The sequence below is a fragment of the Phaethon lepturus genome, unplaced genomic scaffold (genome assembly GCF_000687285.1).
Source record: "Phaethon lepturus isolate BGI_N335 unplaced genomic scaffold, ASM68728v1 scaffold1514, whole genome shotgun sequence".
NCBI lineage: Eukaryota > Metazoa > Chordata > Aves > Phaethontiformes > Phaethontidae > Phaethon > Phaethon lepturus.
In genome coordinates, this window is record NW_010536750.1 from 38,423 (window position 1) to 55,424 (window position 17,002).

At 36.1% G+C, this 17,002-nt stretch overlaps 1 protein-coding gene across 1 annotated transcript in view; it reads left to right on the forward strand.

Moving 5' to 3' along the window:
- USP32 (ubiquitin specific peptidase 32) overlaps nt 1–17,002 on the forward strand; it is a 56,333-nt gene that overhangs the window by 19,295 nt on the left and 20,036 nt on the right. Inside the window, exons 6-15 of the mRNA XM_010286249.1 lie at nt 3,978–4,109; nt 5,605–5,712; nt 6,489–6,604; nt 6,994–7,056; nt 8,902–8,985; nt 11,360–11,421; nt 11,542–11,644; nt 13,486–13,678; nt 14,889–15,064; nt 15,808–15,948. Of these exons, the coding sequence (XP_010284551.1) occupies nt 3,978–4,109; nt 5,605–5,712; nt 6,489–6,604; nt 6,994–7,056; nt 8,902–8,985; nt 11,360–11,421; nt 11,542–11,644; nt 13,486–13,678; nt 14,889–15,064; nt 15,808–15,948 (1,178 nt within the window). The remainder of the gene's footprint in view (nt 1–3,977; nt 4,110–5,604; nt 5,713–6,488; nt 6,605–6,993; nt 7,057–8,901; nt 8,986–11,359; nt 11,422–11,541; nt 11,645–13,485; nt 13,679–14,888; nt 15,065–15,807; nt 15,949–17,002) is intronic.

Below are 17,002 nucleotides of genomic sequence, written 5' to 3' on the forward strand. Positions count from 1 at the left end.
CAGATCTGAAAGTTTTTCATATTTGTAATGTACGAGTGACGAGGGAGATATAAAATAGCATATGGTAGTAAACTGGTAGTATATGGTTAAATTTCACAGGTGGATAATATCTCCATGTGACCTCAAATGATCATATGTATTTAATTGACAAAAATGAATACTTGGCCTAGGAAGCCAGTCTGTTCTGATGTTTTGGACTATATTGTATATGTAAGATGTGTATTTTAAAAATAATCTTAAGTTATTTAAAATTTGAACTACTGAATGAAAGCCCAGTTCACACTTTGTGATGTGATTTGAACAGGCATTAGGAAAAAAATTTATACTTTGAAAAGGTAAAATCCTTTATCTATATAAAACCTCTTTAAAATATGGCATTTTTTCATACACATAAGTATGTTTGGATGATAAGTGCAGTCTGCTTTTATCATGCTTCCTTTAAACTTCAGTAACAAATATGATTGTATGTATGTATCATAAATTGCAAGAGATCTCTTTAAGTGTACGTTTATGGAAGACTAGATGGTGCACTACATATCCTGAGACTGATTTACAAGATTATGTGCAAAAAATCACACTGGAGAGATCAAATTATGTAACAGCTGGCTTTTCAACTGCAGAGTTAAACTTTCACGTGTGCTGTAATCCACTAAATCTTTCTGTATCTTATGTAAGTGAAACTATTGCAGTGAGCTACACTTCATTGTTACTATGAATGAAAAATACTCTTTTGTCACATTTTTACTTGTATTCAACCTAAGTTGTGCAAGTCTAATCAGTTAGTTACTACTTCGTCAGTTTTACTTCCTAAAATGTATTGGCGGAAAGCCAATATACTGGGCCTGCCTTGGCTATAATATATCACCATGTTATTTCAACCACTGCGTGACAGAAATGCAGATAAGATGCTGATAACCTTCCTTTTCTGAAATGAAAATCCCAAAGCAATAAAGTTAGCCCTGTAGAAACTGTGAAGTACAATCTAAAAAAATGGAGTACAACTAGCTTCTGCTATAGGTATTCAAGAAAAGTTCTCTGGCAAAATGAAACGATCTTTCAGTTCTTAATTAATAAAGATAAATAATGCATCTGCCAGTGAAAGCAGGTTTCTGCAGATTTACTCTTCAGTGAAGACAATGTGAGCTTCCTTACGTTTTTTAAATATTCTTAGTGTTGCATCATCTCAAGAATGAAGTGCAACTAGCACTTTGGTTGTTCTTTCTCATCACAAAGGTAGATTAAAAGGAAACAAAGTGATTTACATGCTCATGCTCAAGAGAGTTAGCATAGTGCTTTTGTATTTGCTAATGAGAGGAAGAACGTGTATGTGCAGTTCTTCTAAGTGACAGTGCAAACTTGCCCTTTATGTGCAGTTGTTCAGGTAGGATAATAGTGCTGTGATTCTCTTCATTTATTTAAGCTTCTATCTCATAGAGTGGCTTTTACCTTTAATTTGTTACCTTACTTTTTGTTTATTTCTGTTCTTGAAACTCCATGAATATGCTTTTTCCTGTATTTCCTGCAGAACACTGGTACTCTAGGCCTAATGTCACGTCTTGTGATCTCTTTCTTATCAGTACTGTAGCACCCTGATACTTGTAGAGGCAACAAGGTTGAGGAAAAATGTATTTTATCTGGTAGACTTTTTCTCATCTGTTGATACGCTGACCGTTGTGGGGCAGGTTAAATCATCAAGACATCCCTGTATTTCTTGGAACATCCCAGATACAGGTCTATATCACTTGACTATTTTGCTTAGGACCGTGAAGCTGCTTATGTCTATGGTGGTCCTAAGCACCTAAGATATTTCTATATACTGATCTTCAAAGAAATAACAGCTCTATTTCTCTTTCTTGATTTCTAGTGGAATAGCGTTCCTTCATATGTTTATAGGTTACTGCTTCCTTATGTATGGGGGACAGACGTTTTAGCAGGGCCTGTTGCGACAGGACAAAGGGTAATGGTTTTAAACTAAAAGAGGGCAGATTCAGACTAGACGTAAGGAAGAAATTTTTTACGATGAGGGTGGTGAAACCCTGGCCCAGGTTGCCCAGAGAAGTGGCAGATGCCCCATCCCTGGAAACATTCCGGGTCAGGTTGGACGGGGCTCTGAGCAACCTGGTCTAGTTGAAGATGTCCCTGCTCACTGTACGGGGGTTGGACTAGATGACCTTAAAAGCTCCCTTCCAACCCAAATGATTCTATGATGACACCACAACCAAAAGTCAGGAGATGATAAGCCAGATAAAGCAATTGATCCATTTAGGAAGGAGAGGGAGAGGAGAAAGAAAATCAGTTTAGTTTTTCTTCTGGATCTGTTCTTTTATCTCACTTACTATGTAAATGCACAATACCCGATAATAACGATGCAAGCGAGGATGTTGCAGCATGTGCCTGGGGTTAAGGGGGAAGGTGAAGTTTCTCTGTGGAGCCTAAAATTATGTTAGCTTAACGTGACCCTAGAACTGCAACTTTGGTGAGAGTGGTCTGCATCCTAGTGTATGGCCTGTCTAGTGATTGTACTGGATGTATAGAGGAAAAGGAGGACTTATTTTCACTGATGTTACTTTTCTAGTTAGACTGTCTAAAAATATTTTACAGGAAGATGCAAACCCCTTTCATTCCTCCAACCCTACTTCAGATATTAATCTTTTAAAATTTTTCCAACCTTTCTGATGATGATGGTGGGTATTGTATGATTTTTGATGCGTTACATGATGTGCCTGCTGGGTAGTTACAACTAGTTCATGTTGATTGTAGGTTACCTAAGTTACTAATCTGATGAAATTACTACTCCTAATGACAGAAACAGGAAAAGAAATCAATAAAATTTTAATTTGAATACAACTTTTTTGGGGTCTCTGCTGTTCTTAAGCCTTAAAGGATTATTATTGTTTCTGTAGACTAAACCAGGCCAAATAGCTCAAGTTAAACCTATTAGAACGCTGGCATGGATTTAAAGACTCAGAACCATCTGGGAATGGGATCACACGTAGTGGTTCTTAATATAGACAGCTTTGTCATTACATATCCATTTGAGAACCAATTAATTTGCGCTGACCTAAAGCAGTGTTGTGACACACTTGCATATGTAAAAAAAGTTAAAAGTATTGTTGAGCAGAAACTTAGTTTTATATATAATTTCAAGGATAAAACGTAAGGAGACTGGCATTTGTATATAATGTTTTGAAAGAAAATACAAGTTCTTTCTCTGGCTATTTTTATTCACCTTTGCCTAGCACCTTGTTTTACTCATTGCTGGGTTTGGCGTTTTGTCTCCCCTCCTTTGAATTAGCTTCTAAGTTCCTCAATATAATGTGTCTTCTAGGTTTGTGTAACCACTCCTCAATGTTGTCTGGGTTTCTAAGTGCATCTGTAGTATAAATAGTAAAGTGAAACAAACTATATTTGGAAAAAAATTAATGCTGAGATACAGTGTGTAAATGTCACATTAAAATTTAGCCTTATTACTGTATAAGAAGGCTGAAAATTTCAAATAGGAATTTTTCAAGAGCAGCCAAGTACTACATTTTTTTTCCCTGTAAAAGTTAGGGCTTTGTTTTTTTAAAATGCTACTTCATGTCCTTTTCGAGGATTTAAATACTGAATACCTTGGGAAAATAACATATTGCACATATAAGCTACCTGTTCAATTCACCAAGAAGAAATATGTGAAAATGAAGAGACTGCTGGAGCCCTTAGCAGTGGGAAAAGTTCATTTTTCTTTTGTGATGATGTGTTACTGATGTTGAATTCCTAGATGGTGAATAGGTAAGAGGATTCTGTAGATAAAGGTAAAATGGAACCTTTGTTTCTCCACTGCTCGTATTTTAAATTTTTATATCCAGGAGTCAGGCATAAAAAAATTAACATAATTTCTCTTTGTGACAAAATAATGCTGCGTTTTTATTTGGTGCTGAATTCTAACATGGTCTAGATATTGGAAAAAAATTGTTCTATTTTTGTTGATTATACAGTGGAAGAATCTGATATCATCGACCTTGAAAAACGATACTGGCTGCTAAAAGCTCAATCAAGAACTGGACGTTTTGATTTAGAAACATTTGCCCCCTTAGTTTCCCCTCCTATTCATCCATCTCTGAGTGAAGGTATGAAACTTTGATCAAATGTGGGAGGAAATGATGTTGCTGTGGTGTTCAGTACCTGATGATCTGCTGACATATAGATTTTATGACTTTAAAAGCAGGCCTATTTAAAAACTTATTTTAAGCTTAAAATACATTGTTCTGAATGTTTGAAAATGACAAAAAATGTCTGAGAAATCTCTATTTATTGGGAAACCTGGAATGATGAAGTGATGCTTCTGTGTGTTGCATTCTTATTAGTTGTCAGGAAATATGTCAAACTTTACATATAATTTGCCCTGTAGTTGCTTAATATTTTTCATTGGGTTCCTTAAGATTCAGTAATGACAAAATATACTGCTGTCCTTGACTGACATGAAATAGAGACCATTCTTAAACTGACAAATGTGAGTTTAATCTATTAAATGACAATCCAGCGCACAAGTCAGAAGTTCTGTCATGCAGTCGGTGAAACAGCCTTCCCTAATGGTGTAAATTAAGGACGATTTTATTCAGAAGACTTGGTCAGGAGATTGGTGTGTTGCAACACAGACACGTTAATGACCAAGCTGGTCTTTCAGGTTGAAGCCATTCTGGTAATAACTGGAGGCTGCAATTCTCTAAATGCCATTTACTGCGCAACATAAGGATATTGAGTAACATTCTACTGACATGCTAGTTTTTTCCCCGCAGTCCTAGAGTGACAGTTTTTTATCACCAAATGGTCAGCTTTACTGACAAGTGGCAGCAGTAAGTACAAAATGGAAAATTCGTCTGCAGGGGATGTAAGCTGTTAGAACACCAGAACTTATGTTCAGTTCAATAGGGATATATCCCCATATCCTTTTGCTCGTAAGTGTGGTTTATCTGCTTAGTGATCTAAATTTACACAGCTGCGATGGGGAAACGTGAATGGTTTCTGGTCATTCTATATGTCTTCTGCGGATAGCGCAACTGAGTCATTGCCACAAAAAAAAAAATTACAGGATAAAAAAAAGTTCAATGTGCTGAATGAATAGAACTCTTAAATCCTTTGAAGGCTGTAACTAAAACTCCTAACTCGCTTAGGGCCTAATTTGCAAAGATACTCAGTGATTTTCATAGGAGTTTCTATCAGGCACTTTGGAAAAGCCAAGGCATTTGTCATCTGAGTACCTTTACTATTTTTGTCCTTCAGCTTTTATGAAAAACGCTTGTCCTGACCATACCGGTTTAGATGCACAGTCTATAAATCAGTCATTACAAGGAAGGCATGAGAATAAGGCTACTGCTCAGAAGTCTTGATTCCCTCCCTTGCCCCACCCCCAGCTTTGTCTAGCCATACATGAGTGATCTAATTCACCTTTAAAATGGTTTTAGTAGTGCTTAGTTATCTTTGTTACGCTTAGTAAGAATTAGTTATAAGTGTTTGTACTTCTCCTTGCAAATTTTAACCTTTAACCCTTCATATAAATGCTAAGTATGATTGTCATCTCTCTTAGACAGATGCTGTAACAAGAGATGCTTTTCTGGTTTGCAGGTTTGTTTAATGCTTTTGATGAAAACCGAGACAATCACATAGATTTTAAAGAAATTTCCTGCGGGCTCTCAGCATGTTGCAGGGGACCCTTGGCAGAAAGACAGAAGTGTAAGTATGCGAAATGTTAACTTCTAATTTTAGAGAAGTTTTTCAGTTTGAGCAATGAAGTTTAGCTGTTTCCACCTTTTTAGAAATTTTTTCCACTGAACAAGTGTGTGGCTGTGAAAGATGACAGACTTTAGAAGTTAAAAAATTAAAGGAATTTTAAATATCAAGGCTTCCTTTTATAAAGGATGATTAAACCTAATTCTGTATATTTTATAGCTTATCCATAGCTTCATATAAATTATCAACCTGTTTGGGGAAAAAAAAAAAATTCAGAAGTTACTTTGCAGTGTTGTGCATTATGATGCAGAAGTGTGTATCTCAATATAGAAAGTGCAAACACCTATCTCTTCGTTATATATAATATAAAACAAATGTCCTATCAGATTGTCTTGTGGTAAATAGTATGTTGTGGCTTGTTTACTGTCCAGTTTTTAGCTGTCTCCCTGCAAGGTTCTTGTGTTTTGAAATACCTTTGTTCCATACTTTTTCAAAGCCATATTGCTGCAACTTAAAAGCTATCATTCACTGGAAATTTCTGGATGCACATATGTTCCCTGCTATGTCACATCAGAAAACACAGCACAGAATTGCAGGAATCTAGATTTCAGTTTATTAAACACAGCTGTTCCATTTCCTCACTACCACACATGCATCCTGCCTCATCAAAACTGTCAGCACCAAATCATGTTCTTGTGACTCTGAAGACTTACATTCTGCAAGAAAGAAAAAGTTCTTGAGTAGCTGTAACATAGAAAAGTAATTTCCTTTTTTCTCAGTTTGCTTCAAGGTTTTTGACATTGACCGGGATGGTGTGTTGTCTCGCACTGAACTTAAAGAAATGGTGGTTGCACTTTTAGAGGTCTGGAAAGATAACCGTACTGATAAAATACCTGTAAGTTATATTTGGATTTTTTATTCGTTTGCTTCTGTTTCTTAAAGTCATCCTTCAAAAGTAGGAATGTGAATGTTGTTGAAACCTGGTTTCAGTGAAATACAGGCTTTCTTGAACTACCTCAGCTGAGTAGTATTGATAACTGGACGTAACTTAACTTGCGTAACTTTAATTTCCATTAACCAAAGCAGAATGATTTGACGATAATGTATGCTGTTTCATATAAAGAAACCTTAGGTACAAAAGTACAATCATCTGGAAGCACTCAGTTGAGAATTATATAGAGGTATCATCAACATTTTTTACAGTTACATTTTTATTCTGAACACATGCAGCTCCAGAGAGCGCTGTGAGAATTTAACTGTTTTCCCATCCTTTTGTTTGTTAAGGAATTGGACATGGATTTGTCTGAAATTGTAGAAGATATTTTGAATATGCATGATACCACAAAGGTAGGAATTTGCTCTTCTTTTTTGTCATTTTTATACCCTCATATCTTCAGTTTATTTATAAGAAAGCGAAATCTTGTGCTTTCTTTAAAGCAGAGATGTGTCAATAAAAGAATGTCTTTCAAGAAATGTCAGTTTTCCATTAAAATTTTCCACATTGCTCTGTGAGAGAAAGAACATGTTTGAATTTTATAAGCCATTTTACATATGAAACTAAGCCAAAAATACATAACCAGCTGAAATTAATTTGAAGCATATACTGTTTGCAGGGCTTTGCTGTACGTAATTAATACCAGTTTTAAATCTGATGCTTGACTTTTGTTCTGGAGAAACTCTTCTTTCATGTTAAAAATGATCTTATGAAAAAAGGGTTAGTGCATTAGTGTATCTTATATTTAATGCTATGTAAAGACACATTATCCTCCTATGCTGGAACAGAGCTGTATTAATTCAATAGTAACTTATGCATTTGCATTATCAAACTACTTTGTTTGCAATAATATTATATCCAACCAGTGAACAATATACGACGATGTTGTTTCAGAGCTAAGTATCCATGAACCTATGGAGGCATCTGTTAGGACTGTCGTGACTCACAGCAAAAAGTCTTAATAGTTTGTATCATGCTTGATAATTAAAGATTTACACAGACCTAACTATGTTCATACTTTTTTGAGATAGGCGCTATTATCTGCAAACAGTATAGGGGAAGTTGTTTCTATTATTTCATCCTTTGCTTCACTAATTAGGAAGAGTGTCTGAAAACTATAAGTAATTTAAGAAAAACTATAGAGTGTCGAGAAATGCTGAATTATTTGTTTGAATAGTTGCCTTGCTTGCTTGTACTCCAACAAAGTGATGGGCAAATTCTTTCATTACCCAAGCGTAGAAAATACAACTTCAGTGAGCTTTGTCTTTCATCCTTTGAGGTTTCTAGTGCTTGCTTTTTAAAAAAGGGTAGTTTATAAGCAAATGTATAGTAATTTTGTTTCCACAAAGCATTAAAAAAGAAGACTAAGTCTTCAGAAAATCTTTCATAGTTGCATCATGAATGTAGTGCTGGAAAGAGCTGATGGTGCAGTAATTACATAATTAACCTCTCTTCCTAAGTTAGCTTTGACTTGTGTGAAGTCTGGAGAAAATGGTCTGTAAGAAGAGGTGGAGTAACTGCCACGGCTGTAAAAATGGCTATGAATTACATTACAGTATAAAAAATTCAGATTGATCCTATCACTAAGTTGTTGAAAATCAGAAGCTCCTCTGACATTGGTCAATGTTACGCTACTATAACTTTGCAAGTGATTAAGAATTAGTAGGACTTATGTTGTAAGGGAAGATCATAAGGACCAGAATAGTTTGTCCCAACCCACAGAGGAAGATGGTGGGTTTCTGAACGGATGCAAGTATCTATATATGTGCAGAGCTTATTTGGACAATCAAAGTCTTAGATCGTCTTAGTCTTGCTTCGTTTCTGACAATGTGATTGCGCTCGCCAGTCACATACTGCTTCTGCTGGTTTCATGGTTTGAGAAAGTATGAGTGCTGCAGTTGAGCATGAATACTAAATCTGAATGGTAGAGAGCGGGAGCAAAGGTTACATGCTGTGCACAGTTCGTGCTCTGTACTCTCAAAGCTTTTTCGTTCTTTAGTTTGCATATGTTATGCTAAAACTGGATTTTTCTTCTTCTATTGGATCAGATTTTATTATCAGAGTGGTAGATGCTAATTTTTAGCAAATCACTGGCTTTCTCGTGCCTTGTATGACACATTTGGTGAGCATTTTAATAGAAAAAGCTTAATGGTTTGATGTTTATTCCTTCCCCTTTGCTTCTCCTCCCTTTAACTAAGCTTGGACACCTCACTCTGGAGGACTACCAGATATGGAGTGTGAAGAGTGCACTTGCCAATGAATTTTTAAATCTACTTTTTCAGGTATGTTTAGAGGAACTTTAGACTTGAAAATTATGGTAACTCATGAGCTTTTTGCATGGCCACAAAGTGCAACACCAGCATTTGTGTCAACATGCTTACAGTTTCGTCTGTTAAAAGTTACATATTTTTTCAGTTGTGCATTACCTTGATGGAATGATTCTCTTCTTTTTAGTGTATGGAGATGCCTAAAGCATAATTTCTTAAACTGAATGTAGAGTACTGTTTATGAAATTTCAAGTGTATCAGCAGTTACATTTTCCATTAGAAAAAGGCTGTGTTTCTAAACAGTTGTTCTTGCAAATCTTTGCCCAGAAAGTGACACAGGAAATTAGAAACGGTATTGCTAACTCTTTACAACCACTTTCCCTTTACGTTTTCTGTTAAGGCAGTCTAAGGAACCTTTCATTGTTTTCTGGTCCTTGAAAGCTGTGATATCGTATCACTATTGTGTTGCAGAAGCTGAGGATTAAGTGTGTACTGAATATGCTTTTAATTGAGCTTGAATTGGATTTTTATAAATCCTTAAAACAGTCATATTTTAGTGCTGGCTCACTTTGTGCAGAAAATGACCCCCGAAGAGTATTTACATTCACTGCAGTTTGTTCCTTAACCGTTTTCTGTAGAGGTTGATACGTTCAATTTAAATAATAATAATCCTAATGGAGCCTTGAAGATTTGCCCTAATTTGGTATTCACCTCCAGCCCATTATGACAATCTCAGTTCTTCCAGGGAGGGCCAGGGAGAACCAGTGGGCTCTGTTCTCATCTTATGGGTGAAGTTTAATCAGTTACAGGGTCAGATTGTAGCAGAAAAATATTTCATCAGAAAGATTCTGTGTGGTTTTTAAAACAAATAATTGTTGTGACAGGCTATGTGAATAGCATACTACTGATTCTCCTGTTTATGATTCTCGACTACTTTATAAGTTGTATTTTGAACTATACTTTTCCAAGAACCTCATGGGGACTGAGTGAGAGTATTTTGAGGCCATCAGCTACACCACAACTGAAAAGAACAAAGTTGGAAAGTTCTGCAAATTCTTTTTATCTCTAATTACATCAGGGTTTGCTTACATTGCAACCTTCTCAAGAAGGTGTCTTTATTTTTATTACACATCACAATTGGCACACGGTTGTTGGAGGTCTCATTTACAATAGTTTTTCTGACATTTTCATTTGAGATTTTTATTTTTATTTCCTTTGATAACTTTATCATATGAGGCACCCTCATCTCATGCTGCAGGCTCAGTAAGATACTTGCCCAAGACGGAGTCTACCATTGATGTGTTTGGGCATTTGTTTGAACTGTCATGGGCTTGTGTGTCTCATCTGCAGACAGAAAAGCTAAGCAGTCTGAGTGGAGCGCCTTGGAAAGCTTGACAACAAATTGGTTTGTTTGCAGCAGGGTTAGTTTATATGAAGAATCTGATACTAGCGCAGTGTTACATGAGTTTAAAAAGAAACCAGCTGTGTTGTGTGTGCTGGAAAATCTGTTGCTTCCCAGCAGCTAATGGCCTTTGTTTTACTCAGAATGTGAAATGGTCTCTCAGACTGTAATACAAATTTAAATAAGATATCTCACCAGTCATTAGAAATCTCCAGCTGAGATGCAAATTGATAGCCTCAAAAGAGACATACGGAAAAGGCTATAAATCATGTTATGAGTAGCAACCAATTTGAGAGCTGTCTGGGGGATGAGCCAGCTGACCCTCCTCCCTGCGGTGGGAAACAATGACTCCTGCAGAGTCTGTTCCCCTCTACTCATGGCTCCCTGCCGCATGCCCCGTGGCTGGGGAGCTGCTGGGAGAAACCTGCCGGAGACGTCACTGCAGGCAAGGCCAGGATGGTTTTACTAGGAAGAGAGGAGTAAAATATTGGCCATCTGGGACTGCTGTCTTGTGCTTGGAATAAAACCCCACGGAAATAGAGTAGCCGTCTAGGGGGATGGTGCCTTTTTCTTCTGTAGTTGTTTCAAAAGGCGGGGGGGAAGCATCAGACATTGAGAGAACTTTCTACATTCCCTCTGTCCAGCACATAAAGACATCTTAACTTTTTGTATATCTGATCCATGTCAGTTACTGTGATCTTTCATAGCGCCTGCTTCAGATATGAAAATAATGAGAATTCATTTTCTGTTCACCTTAATTTGCCTTGGGGCATTCGACATTCTTGGTGTCTTTTTCTTAACAGTGGGAACAGGTTGTGAATCTCACAGCTCAAACTACTTTTTTTTGTGATTTGTTCAATTTTAAGTCATCTTGCTACATAATTAAAAAGAATTTTCTGAAAAGTCACATTACGGTTCTTCTTTCATCTACCTAGTGCGTGTTTCATAGTGGTATAGTTCTTAATAAGAATTCCTTTCTTTTTCCAGGTGTGTCATATAGTTTTGGGGCTAAGACCTGCCACTCCAGAAGAGGAAGGACAGATTATTAGGTGTGTGTTTTGCTCAGAAGCTTAAATGGGATTCAGAATCACCTTTTCATATTTTCAAAAGAAGAACTGTAATTTCCCTGTTTCTACTAATACTTCACGTTGTTCATTCCTTATGTGCAGAGGCTGGTTAGAAAGAGAAAGCAGGTATGGCCTTCAGCCAGGGCACAACTGGTTTCTTATTGCAATGCCATGGTGGCACCAGTGGAAAGAATATGTCAAATACGTAAGTATAATAAGAGTAATGCATACTGAATAAGTGATTTCTTTGTATATGTGATTGTTTTGATGAAAAAAGAGTGGGGAGCGAATGACTGCTTAACTAATAATGCTTGAAATTAAGCAGCTCCTGTGTCTTTCCACTAAGGAAAATAATTGTTTTCTTGAATCGTTGTCACATGGTGAGGTTTTCACTGTAATTTCCTTAAGCTGCTACCTATTTCTGTACTTTGTTTCATCATTCCTGCATGTCAAAATACTTTTTTGAATAAAAACATACTCTCACAATAGTACTTCCCTTAAATCCTTTGATCCATTTGATAATAAAGCTACCTGTTTTGCCTTTGACTTTGTTTGGGCCATAAATACAGACTGCATTTTCTGGACAAATAAAGAAGGGAATTGGTATAATTTGATTTATAGGCAATGATGAGAAGTAGTCCAGTACCTGAGGTGATCAAAGGAGTCCTACTAAAACCTTATAGTTATAGGGTGCTCTTTAACACCCTCGACTAAAATGCTCAAGTTAAACCATCACTATGAATTTTACAAAAGAAATCATATTTAATAAAATTGACTTTATAAATTTCAGTAGAGGTGGAGATAAACATTCTTTGCAGGTTACACAACCAAGAACGTAGATTAAGCGAAATAAACTATTTATCCAAAGAGTTTTATATAGTGATAAGTTATCACATAAGTATTTGAGTTGGTTTATAAATACAAATAACTAAAAATATTCAGAAAACTGCAATGCATGCATTAACTAACCATGTAATTAGTTATTCTTTGTGCACAATGAATTTGACAAATGATGGCTTAAATGCCTGAAATATGAGGTAATTTGATCCTTGTCATAGGATAAGTACTCAGACGTGCGCATGATTTCATACCTAATTCTTTGCATAATAGCACAATGCTATTAGTCACTCTGTGTCTACCTCTTGAGCAAAAAGAACACTCAGAATTTTTGTGAAACTCTATAATGAATACTGTAATTTCAACATACATTTTAGCCTTATTTTTATACTTTGAGCTTTACTGCACAGTTTTGTTATTTGACAACAAACTATGTTTAGTGATGTGCTAAATAGGGAATAACGTAAACCAGGAAATATCCCTTGTTCCAGTTTTGTTACAGTGATTTTCATTGCATGGATGTTCTTTTTTTCTTCTCTAAGGCTCAGTTAATTCCCTTTTCCTTCTGTTTTCTTATTTACTGCCATTTCTTGTTGTGACTGGTGCTGTAAATCAGATAGGATTCTTCTTACATCTTGTCTGTACTGGGCAGGCAAATTATGATTTTGGGGGGATGCAAATTTTTTTCTCCACCTTTATCTTGCCAAAGTGTGAGCCAGATTGTATTTGCAGTGCTGTTTCTCCAAAGGAAACAATGGAAGTTTGTTTCAAAACAAAGTTAGGGAACACTAAAATGTTGCAAGTTTGAGGAAAGAATGTTTTTTGACTTGTGCTTTCAGTTCTCATTTCACCATATGAAATTCAATAAGGACAAATCTTCAAATTAATCTTCAATCTGTAATTATAGCTGTCTAAAATGATTGTCTTTTTATTGTTGTCTTCTGTATCTAGATGGAGAAGATAATTCTAGTATTTCACAATTCTTATATTGTGCAGAAGAATTCATTTGATTGGTTTAACAATTTTGGCTGTTTGTTTCTGCGGATTTTTCATCAGTAGATGTTGAAAGGTGGTGGTTTTTCTGTAAAGCTCATTGTGATATGTCAAAGTGATCACACAGCTGTGAAATTTTGGTGATTGGTTTGGCTGATGCTAAATGTCTTTGGTACTGGCTTGTAATTAACTTTTCTACTTGCTTACCGATTTCAGGATGCAAACCCTGTTGTGATAGAGCCTTCATCTGTCTTGAGTGGAGGTAAGAATTCACTCGTAGCTGCTGCAGCCAATACTTCAGAACAGGGAGAAGACAAAATGGGAGGTCTTAATTACTTCAGTGCATCAGAAGAAAAGTTTTCAGATAATATTTCTACTGCATCAGAAGCCTCAGAGACTACTAGCAGCAGTAAGCATAATATCTTACTTACTTGGAGGTTTAATGTAGAGCAGGTTTTGAGAAAACTAGGTACTGCATGGATTCCTCCAGGCAAAAAGATAACACAGTTTAGATTGCAGAAGTGGCCTACATGTGGACGTCAATGAATTACTGAGATTTTTTTAGTCTGTGGTGGATAAACAAGAAACAGTCTTGTTTAAACAACAATTTATCTTTTATGCTATGATTAGACTCCAGAATTGTTTTCAAGATAGTTTTTGTCCTATCATTTATTTTCTGAGTGGATTTTTTTTTCCCCTCCCTTCACATAAAGTTGTTTCTCGCTCATACCTAGTTGGTATTGTACTATGTCTTGCAGTTAGGTGATCTCAGATACTGCAAACAGGAAAGAAGCAGAAAAAAATAGGAAAAACGTACTTACGGTTTTACAGGGCATGTGATTTAAGTGAGTTTCTGCAGGTTCTAGGAGCAGTCTTTGTGAAAGAATGGGAGATTTTAGTGGTGATTTTCAGTCAGTTCTTGTGAGAATTTGAGATGATGTTTTTTTCCTTCTAAGACAGCTGAATGTTGCATCTGGTATTTTAAAAGCTGTATCTTAAAATTGAAACTTCAATTTAAAGTAGATAAATGATTGTGATCATTTTTGGGGTGCAGGTTGGGGAATAGAGGGAGGGCAGGAAGGGAGACAGGTTTTAGATTAAAGGTTCGTTGGTTTGTTTTTTTTTTTCCCCTAACCTGAAATTTAGATTTAGTGTGCTGCATAACAAAAGGAGGTTCTATAAGAACAAAAATATTTGCTGTTTCAAGAGGAAAAAAATAAGGCATTATTGCATATATATTCAATTTTGTATGTAAGATTTTCAAGAGTTTGATATTCAAACATCCAGACAACAAGCAAATGCCAAATACATTTGCTCATGCAAACCTAATTAGGCTGTTTTCAAACCACTACTTGTGTAAATATCTGCTTTGGTTTTTGGATCTCATACATCCACTTCTTTACCTTTCCTGTGAGAGTACTAAAATATTTGTCACTCTCTAGTTTGGAAGCGCTGCATGTTTTCCTGAAGTATGCAGGATAGCATACTTCAACAGCCTTTTTTAAAAAACAAAAAAAAAGGATACAACAGTTTAACTTATTTATTTATTTTATGGACTCACGAACTGAAATAGAGAATTGGTTTGTTGTGTTTGTTTTTTTTCTTGCATTCTGTTACAGATGCTCTTTACCCTGGCACACCAGGGACTGATGTATGTTTTGCTAGGCAGCATAATACTTCGGATAATAATAACCAGTGTTTCCTTGGAACCAGTGGGAATACTTTGCTACAACTTAATCCTCAGAAACCAGGAGCTATTGATAACCAAACACTAGTAACACAAGAGCCAGTGAAGGTAAATGCATCTGAGTCATATGAATATAGGAAAAGTATCTTTTAGCATACTTTTATCACAGCTTTCTATGTGTTGTTTTTTTTTCAGCTAGTGGCTTAATTCTAACTTAACACTGCTTTGTTATATAACAAAGTTTGTGTTTCTTAACTTTTATTTTAAGAGGAAAAAATTGTGTTCTACTTCTGACGCTACTACTGAGTGTTTTGTGAGACTAGAAACATTGAAAACTGATGAATGAAAAAGGCATTTATGAAAACACAACTTTCGGCATTAACTGTAAAATATTTTAATAACTAAACACTGTCCTTCAGTGTTTTCAGTCTAAATAAAAGATATGGTATTGCATAAAACCAGAAAATAGTTAATTAAATAGTAAACCAAAACTGACAGTTTTTCCACTACTCATGCAAACCAAACGTAAAGTGCAGACCTGCACCATCAATAATGTGTATAGATTGGATTTCTCTGTGCAGTATCTGAAGTTGTTGGAGTACGTGACACAAGAGAGAAACGTAATACAAATTTTACATTGCACAGCCTTTTAGAAAAATAGTAAGTAGGGAAACTTGAGCGTTAATTATTGTTGCATTTAAATACCATCTTTCAGTATGAAAAGCAGTTGCTAATTGCTACCTAAAAGCTTTTTAATAATTAAAAAGTGTTCTGTGTTCGTGAACTAAAATTGTTGTAGCTGTATACTATTTTTTCGACTTGAGATTGACAAAATCCCTTTTTGTTTAAAGGCTACATCATTAACAATGGAGGGTGGAAGATTAAAGCGATCTCCACAGTTGATTGAAGGAAAGGACTACATAATGGTACCAGAACCAGTTTGGAGAGCACTTTACCATTGGTATGGAGCAAATCTGTCCTTGCCCAGGCCGGTAAGTTGCAAATCTAGACACTGTTTCCTTTCTATAACCACAGAGATAATATAAACAACCTAATGTGTCTGAGCTTCTGCCAGTTGCACAAGGTAATCTTTTATGGACATCTCCCACTTCATCCAAAATGCATAGTCTAAATGAAAACTCTTGAAGAGCAAGGTGGGAAAAAACAGTCCCAGAAATGGTCATGGATAGAAATTTGTGGATATTTACCGGGAGGTTTGCAGCACAAACCCCAGGAGATAGTGCAACAGGGCAGAAGTGCTGCTCAACTGATAAGGATTGCTAAAGCAGAGAAATGTAAACTCGAGAGCAGTTTAAAGGACTTGTCATCAAAACACTCACCTTTAAAAGCTGAGATAAATTTTCAACTGGTCTGCAAAACCAATAAAATTAAAACTAGGACACCGGCAGCTTTGAAAATGCATTTCTTCTCTCTTACAATTTCATGAAGTGGCGAAGAAGTACAATTGCTGTCCTTCAAGTTCAGTGTCATAGAAAACATAATGCGCAAGATTCGGTGAAGAGCTAAACAGCAATAGGTGATCCCAGTGAAGAAAACAGGCAAAGACCATTTGTCAAAATGGTTGCTCGGAAGCGCTTCTGAGCTGTAGCTGCAAGCTGCCGGAGTAGGTACTCCCAAAAAGAATTTGTGTATGAGCATATCAGCTTTTGAGTACTGCTCAGACTGGTTAAGTTGTTCAGCTTCTAGTCAAAGGTTTTTCAATAAAGCATTTGCCATAAGCAGTTCCTCAAGAAATGGATGCCAAAACTGATTTGGCATCTACTATCTAAGGCAAAATCATCATGATTCTGGTCAACTACGTTCGGTGCTAAAAGCAAAGACCAGTAATCTCACCTGATACACTCATCCAGTCAGGCTACTCTTGTTTTAATTCTGCAGTTGTGGTTTTTGTTGCAAGGATTATGTATAGCGGCCGTGTGAATACCAATTGTTATTTTGAACAGATCATATATTCAAAATAAATAATTTTTTTGTGTCATTCTTCTTCCTCTATTACGATAACTGTCTGTATTTTTCTAAGGAGTA